The sequence below is a fragment of the Vicia villosa genome, linkage group LG1, assembly GCF_029867415.1.
Source record: "Vicia villosa cultivar HV-30 ecotype Madison, WI linkage group LG1, Vvil1.0, whole genome shotgun sequence".
In the NCBI taxonomy this organism is placed as follows: Eukaryota; Viridiplantae; Streptophyta; class Magnoliopsida; order Fabales; family Fabaceae; genus Vicia; species Vicia villosa.
The window spans coordinates 26,369,302-26,377,454 of NC_081180.1; the positions used below are offsets into that span (position 1 = coordinate 26,369,302).

General features: G+C 34.4%; 1 protein-coding gene across 1 annotated transcript; it reads left to right on the plus strand.

Annotated features, from left to right (window-relative positions):
- Positions 1 to 2,102: 2,102 nt before the first annotated feature.
- Positions 2,103 to 7,234, plus strand: LOC131631880 (uncharacterized). Its single transcript, XM_058902650.1, has 3 exons — positions 2,103 to 2,235; positions 3,744 to 3,806; positions 3,882 to 7,234. Exon 3 carries the CDS (start codon positions 3,931 to 3,933, stop codon positions 6,958 to 6,960), a length of 3,030 nt encoding a protein of 1,009 aa, XP_058758633.1. The 5' UTR covers positions 2,103 to 2,235; positions 3,744 to 3,806; positions 3,882 to 3,930; the 3' UTR covers positions 6,961 to 7,234.
- Positions 7,235 to 8,153: the final 919 nt, after the last annotated feature.

Consider the following 8,153-nt stretch of genomic DNA (forward strand, 5'->3'; position numbering starts at 1 on the left):
TCGAAACAATATTTTTTTATGATTTTATTTACTTTTTACTAAAATTTAGAATACAAGGGTTGGTTACCTCTAAATTTGAAGGATTAATTTTTTTTACTTGATCCATATAATTACTCATAATTATATAATACCATACACATATTTTAATTTAAAATATAATATATAAAAACTTATGTATTTATCAAATTGATAAATTTATATAGGCACATATCACAAATATAAATAATTCAATGAAAAAATAAAGATATTTTTTGCCCGCACAAAGCACGGGTTGCTACACTAGTATCAGGGTCTCTCTGAGAGGTAGATGGTTGTTATGGTATCAATGTCTTCGATGGAAGTATCGCAGAGGAAGGATGCTAGAGATAATGCGGCGGTCTTTGTTTATTTTCCAATTGCTATTGTTTTTATATAATACATTAGTGGATGATCGAGCTACTGGTCTTTGTTTCTTGTATGTCCATAAGATAGGTTTGCCACCAAAATAATTAAGTATGATGAGGTTGATGTTTTATCATCGATATTACCACCCTAATCTTCATCAACGTTAACAAGTAAGTTAAAAGAGATTGGTTTGATTAGGAATGCAACAACAATACTGAAAGTGCGATTTTCTTTTACTAACACCATAAACATCAGTCATGGGAAATGAATCTTCATTTCTTTTAAGATGACCTATATAGTCAATCAACAAGTTACAAAGATCATCAAATTCAATTGGATCTTCATGAACACGCAGTGGAACAAAATTTATTTGAATTCAAATCCAAGTCCATTTAGTGTATAAAAAATGAGATCAATATTCAACAGAGATTTGATCACAACTAGTTCATCAAACATAGGTTTGATTCCTTGTACGTAGTCAATATATGGTTATGTACTTTTGGTGAAGCGAGATAAGTGTTCCTTAAGATACATGGTGTGAGAGTAATTTTTGCTTGCATACATCCTGTTGCAGTTATCCCATGCTTGTTGAGAAATTTTGACATTTTAAGCATGGTGATGATACTTTGATCTATTGAAGAAAAGTTATTATCTAGTATTAGTTGTTATTGACTCTACATGTATGTGTGATTTTTATGATTATCTGACAGATATGCTTTGGTGCCATAAACGAAGTCTATATGGTCAAAGTCTACCATAAGGGAATCAAATCGAAACCCTGGGGAAGATAGTTGAAGTGAGTAAATTCGATGGACGTTCGAGGAAGAAGAAGTGCTATTGATGTAACCTGGTTGATTTTGATAATGTGGATATAAGGCTTGTTGAAATTCCAGGATTTGATCAATTCTTCGAAGTTATTTGCAACTCAAACCATAAACAAACAAAGAAATACACAAATGTTCTAATGATTTTCAATAACATTAGACGCGTTACATGTATAGAGAAAATAAATCTTACAAATATGGAAGTGATGAATAGAATTAAACATACAATTATTGAAAATCGTTCCATATCAATTGTTGCTATTATCAGAATGACAGGTACCATTTATCCGGATTGCATGGATGCCAGCATGGTTATGTTATCGCCTGACATGATACTCCTATACGCCTAATATTCCACATCGTGTCAGGATTATTTTGGTGTCAGAGATGAGTTACATATAAATGCTAAGGTATTTCTCAGGTATGTTTTTCAATATTGTTGTAAGAATGAAATAAAACATCGAATACTGATTTTTTTGTCCGTAGACAAACAAATTAACTTAAACAAATAGTGTAAAAAAATATTTTCTGACAACATCTTCTTTAACACAGTCTCTTTAGTCATCACTGCATGTCCAGATAAAAATTTACCAGTTTCTCTAAATCAGCGCATTCTATGACCTGATTAACGAATCTTATTTTCAAAACGCGACACAATTACAAATTTCAACCATCTAATCTCAAATCAATAACTGAATCCGTCTAACATTAATTTATCCTTCGTCATAATTTTATTTCAGATAATTCAAATTCATTAAGTGAGTCCCAGAAAAGAAGAGAATGTCTGAGAAACAAACGGGCTTTTATTAATTTTGGGCCAAACGGGCTTGAATGATGAGATCATCAAACCCAAGATGAATGAAATGTTTGAGCAATGTATGAAATCAATAGAATTTGTAATAATATATAAACGATAAAGAACGACGACATTGGTGTTTGCATTGTGTTACTGAGTGTCATTTTCACGAGTCAGAAATTTGGTCTCTTCTTCAAAGTCTCTTCTTCACCACTACCTGTTACTGCCAAGGTCCATTTCAACTTCTTATTTCTCTATCCTCTGTTTTCTCTGCTCTATATTCATATTTTTTTGTGCTTGTTTTATTCTGTTTCGTTGCTTAACAAAATTTAGGGCTTCGTAATTTTTTACTCTGTAGTTCATGCATGTTGAGTTTGTTGTGTACATTCCGTTACATGGTGATGAATCTGATATCTTGTGGTCCATTTATTGTTGTCTCGAGTTTTTTACGTTACGTGTTTTTTTTTTGCTTCATTAAATTTTTTTTAACGTTGTTTATTTTGAAGTAGATTAGGGTTTTTGTTTGGTATTTGATTTGAACTTTGATTGCTTTGGAGTTTGAATTTTGTGCTTTGGTTGCTTTAGGGGAAGTTGAAGTGTGCCATTTTTTGATGATGATGTGAGATAGATTGTGAAATGATCATAGTTTGTTTGATTGATTTTGATTTTGTTGTTGGATTATAGTTTTTTTGGACTATAGTTTTTTTTTTTTTTGGATTTTGTTTGTGGTTTTTTGTTGTTTGATTGAATCATTTTCATAGCATTCAATCTGTGTTTGTGTACTGATTTGAAAAATTGATTTTGGTGGTTGATGTGCTGTCTGAAAGAAAATTAGGTTGTGGAGGAGTGGAATTGGAAAATTTTAGGGTTTGTTTACTTTGTGAAAAATATTGGTTTTTATTTTCTAGATCATGTGTTATATTTTAACAGATTTGGATCCTCTTATTTTTGAATCTAACATGAAGGGTTATGTTCATCGTTCACCATTAAAATATATTGGACCTCTCTTGTATATTTTTGAAGTTGTTAAATCCCATAATTTTTAATGGTGAGATGAACATAATTCTCTTATGTTTCATTCAATTTTTTTAACGTTTCAGTTGTTTATTTTTAAGTAGATTAGGGTTTCTGTTTGTTATTTGATTTGAACTTTGTTTTGCTTTGGAGTTCGAATTTCGTGCTTCAGCTGCTTTAGGGGAAGTTGAAGTGTGCCCTTTTTTGATGATGATGTGAAGTAGATTGTATAATGATCTTAGTTTGTTTGATTGATTTTGATTTGGTTGTTGGATTAGAGTTTTTTTTGGTGGAATAAGATAAGGGTTTAAAAATGGGTGGTGGTTTGTTGTTGTTTGATTGAATCATTTTTCTAACATGCATTTTATGTTTGTGTCTGCTTTGAAAAATTGATTTTGGTGGTTTATGTGCTGTCTAAAAGAAAAAGATGAGAGACATTTGAAGTGAGTCATTGTGATGGGGATAAAAAATGATGAACATAATTATCACTTCCTGTCTACATTTTGCTTGGTTCGAGTCTTACAAGTTCACACACATAAAAGATATGGTTGCTTACAACTTGTGTTAGAGGCCTATATTATTGATTACTCCACTCTTTTTTTTGGATGGATTCAACTGTCCAGCCTATCTACTGATGCTGTGATTTTATACTAGGAATTTTGTTTGTGATATAAAAAAATTTCAATGGTTCATACATTAATCAAGATTTGAATCAACCAATGCAGGGTGGATGTAAATTTGAAGGCTGCACATCTTTTGGGAGACTGGTGGAAGTGGAATATTGGAAGGTATGTTCACTCTCTGCATTTTAATTTGGTTAAGCTGTTCTAGCGAGCTTTGATTAACTTTATATTTTTTGGCAGTACACTTGGCTACACCTCACACTCTACGGTTTTGTGATTTGGATCTTTGATGGACTGCAACAAAGAAGAGGCCTTAAGGGCCAAGGGCATTGCTGAAAAGAAGATGGAAAACAGGGATTTCGCAGGGGCTCGTAAATTTGCTCTTAAGGCTAAGCAGTTGTATCCTGTTTTGGATAATATAGCCCAAATGCTCGTTGTTTGTGATGTGCACTGCTCTGCAGAGCAGAAAGTGTTCGATAATGAGAAGGACTGGTATGGAATTCTTCAGCTAGAACACACAGCTGGTGATGCAATGATTAAGAAGCAGTACCGAAAGTTTGCTCTTCAGCTTCATCCTGATAAAAACAAGTTTTCTGGTGCTGAGTCTGCATTTAAGCTGATTGGGGAAGCTCAAAGAGTGCTTTCAGACACCATAAGCCGAAATAGGTATGACATGAAGCTTAGGTTGAATAAAGCTTTTATGCCTCGTCAAAATCAACAAAAGGTTCCTACGAATTTCAATTCTGCGACGAAAAACAATGTTGCGCCCAACTTTACAAACTCAAACACCCAAAAGCAGCAGAAAAATAAGCAGCCCGCACAGCAGCAGCAAAATAAGCAGCCCGCACAGCCGCAGCAAAATAAGCAGCCCGCTCAGCAGCAGCAAAACGGTGTGCGCCGCACTTTTTGGACTGCCTGCCCATTTTGCACCGTGAGGTATCAGTACTATAGAGAAGTTATAAATAAATCTATTCGCTGTCAACAATGCCATAGGCCCTTCGTTGCGTATATCGTGGACGGGCAAGGTTCGTCTCAAACAACTAACTCAAGTCAGCAAGCATTTGGCCAGCAGAAAGATGGTTTGAATAATGGTACTCAGAAGGAAAATATCGGATCTCAAAGCAGCTCGCATACTGAGAAGTCCAATACAAGGCCTTTCAACAATAAAGACCCTGTTGATGTCTCGGGAAAGCCAAGTGTGAAGAGAAAGTGGATTTCAGTGGAAGAACTCAATCTAAGCTCTGATTCTTCGAGCAGTAGTGATTCTGATTCTGACAGTGAAATATTTGCTGGTGTGAATGGCTTTCCAGGTGTAAAAAACCATTCAACTGGGCAGCCAAGCAGATCTGTGCGACAGAAGCCTAATGTTTCCTACAGTGATAATATGAGCGTCAATGACTTATTAAAACCTTCAAAAAGGGGTGAGGAGAATGGAGCACCTTGTGTTAATGGTCAAATTCATAACGAGACAGCTAAAATGAATGATCAGAATGGTTCAGCAGCTGATCCAAAAGATGAACATGAAAAGTTAAAGCAGAAGAAACAAGATTTTCATTCAAAAGAGAGCTCACTGAATAGAAATGAGAGGAAAAATTGGGCAAATGGAAAAGAAGCTGTGGGTGGATCAAAGCAGATGGGTGAAACTTCAGAGCATTTTTCTCCAAATTCAATCTATAAGGCAACAAATCATCCTAATGCTAATGGATATCCCAAAGCAGAGCATTCTTCTCCAAATTCAATCTCTAAGGCAACAAATTATCCCAATGCTTATGTCTATCTCAATGCTGAGTTCAGCGATTTTGACAAGGACAGAAAAAAAGTATGTTTTGCGCCTGGGCAGATTTGGGCTATGTATGATACAACAGATGGCATGCCTAGATTCTATGCTTTAATCAGAGAAGTTCTCTCTCCTGGATTTCATTTGAAGGCAACCTGGCTTGAACCACATCCAGATGACCATGATCAAATCAAGTGGGTAGATAAGGAATTGCCTGTGGCTTGTGGGAAATTTAAACTTGGGACCACTGATATCATTAAAGATCAACTGATGTTTTCTCATCTAGCTCAGTGTGATAAGATTGGCCGCAATACTTTTAAAGTCTATCCTAGAAAGGGAGAAACATGGGCTCTTTTTAAAAATTGGGATATCAAATGGTACATGAATGCAGAATTTCCTAAGCATTATAGATATGAGTTTGTGGAAATCTTGTCAGATTATGTCGAAGGTGAGGGTGTATCTGTTGTGTACTTGGGGAAGTTGAAAGGTTTTGTAAGCCTCTTCTTTCAAATTATGAAAGAAGATAACCGGTCATTTCAAATTCCATCCCGGGAGTTATTTAGGTTTTCTCACAGGATTCCATCTTTTAAAATGACTGGTCAGGAAGGAGCAGGCGTTCAATTAGGATATTTAGAATTTGATCCTGCATCTATACCATTGAATCTTGAAGAATTTTCTGTTCCTCGAAATTTGGATGTGAATGCAAAATCTTCAAAAAAATCAAAACCCTTTATGAGGCCGGAAGAAATTGCATCCACTTCTAAGGTTAATATTGAACCAAGCAATCCGACTGAGATGAAAGATTCTCTTGATGATATGGATGACGGTCATGCTACTCCGACTTCAACCCTTGATGCATTTGAAATTCCAGATGCTCAATTCTTCAACTTTGAAACTTGGAGGTCCCTTGATAAGTTCCAGATTGGTCAAATATGGGCATTTTACAGCGATGAAGATGGAATGCCAAAATACTATGGTGAGATTAAAAAAATTAAGACTAGCCCTGACCTTGAGTTGCATGTTAATTGGCTTGCTTGCTCCCAGCTACCAGAGGGCACCTCTAAATGGATAAATGAAGATATGCTTACTACCTGTGGCAGATTTAGAATCATGAAAACAAATGATTTTTTCTCGATTTACAATAGCCTGTCTTGTATTTCACATCAAGTACGAGCTGAGGCTATCGGTAAGAGTTACGCCATCTATCCAAGAAAAGGTGAAGTATGGGCTGTATATAAGAAATGGTCAAGTGACTTCAAGTGTTCTGACCTGAAAAATGTGGAGTATGACATAGTGGAAGTTCTTGAAGAAGGTAGTTGTTTTATAGAGGTTTTAGTTTTGGAGAATGTTAGTGGATATCGCAGCGTCTTCAGATGCAAAGTAGTTGATGGTTGTTCTGTCAAAGTGAGAATGCCCAGAAAATATTTGCTTGCTTTCTCTCACCAAATTCCAGCTTTCAAACTGACACAAGAGCATGGCATCCTCAAGGGCTTCTGGGAGCTTGATCCAGGTGCGCTACCACCTTCGTTCCTTTGGCCTTAGATGAAGCTTGGCGGGGAGGAAGAAGCCTTGGTAGAGACTGATATCCTCGAGGTTTGGTATGATATATAGTTTTTCTTTTTTGGAAGCTTAGCCTTTTGTAATTAAGATGAAACTATAGTTTTTGCTGATATGACAGCACGGTGTAACATTTTGGGGTACTGTTCCGGCTAACTCTTGAAAGACAAAGGTTTATTGTGCCGGTTATTGGTTGCATTCGTGGCTTTCATAGTGACAGTTTACAGCTATAAAGAAGTTATAATATGTTATTTTGTTATCTTTTGTGGTTGTCTTTCTCTAATTCTCTTGCATGTATGTATGATCATGTATATATGATCTTAGACTTGAATAACCAGGATCTTTCATGCAACTCTTTTTGTCAAAATAAAGGGTTCTTTTTTATTCAGTTTTTTCTAAATGATTTTTTGTTTAAAAAAAATGTATTCTTACAAAGAATTTTTTATAAAAGGTTTAAATAAAAAATTAGTTTAAATAACTATTTTTGAAATATTTTTCTGGATGTCAAAATTTTAAAAAATGATGTTTTTAAAAAGCTATTTGAAAAATATAAGAAAAAAAATATTTTTTGAAAAGATAAAACAAACAGATTCAAAATTATATTAATGACTTTAATTTTTTTTAACCATTTGGCCTGTTATTTTACTTATCTATGTTTACATTTATACCAACTGCAAATGAAGACATTGCTTTTTAATCACTTATAGGGGAATGAATTAAGAATCTTAGTAACATTTTTACAAGTGTTTTTTAATAAATGTGTTGTTAATGCATAACTAACTTAAATTCATTAATTTTCTGTTCATTTATGTCTACACCTACACCAACCACAGTAACTACTAGAGGATGTCACGTTTGTCATTTATTAAAGAAACCTTAATAACTTTCACATATTTATTAATTCTAATAAATGTCAATCACTAAATATATTGTTTCCACAATATCATCTTAATTTCTACACATTTTATATCAATCACTGAAGAATTTGTTATTGGTTTATTTCAGATTTATTCACTGTCCTTTCTTTCATGAAACAATCTACTCTCACAGTTCTAATAGTACTCTTCTCTTCTCCAAACACACCCATAGTAAAATTAGACCACACTAATTCAGATGAGATTCAATCCTCTTTTGTTAACTTAGGCAATAAAAGGAGGATATTTAAGTGGAGGCTCTAT

Coding starts and splice junctions, on each gene's coding strand:
- LOC131631880 (XM_058902650.1), top strand. CDS start 3,931: ATGGACTGCAACAAAGAAGAGGCCTTAAGGGCCAAGGGCATTGCTGAA.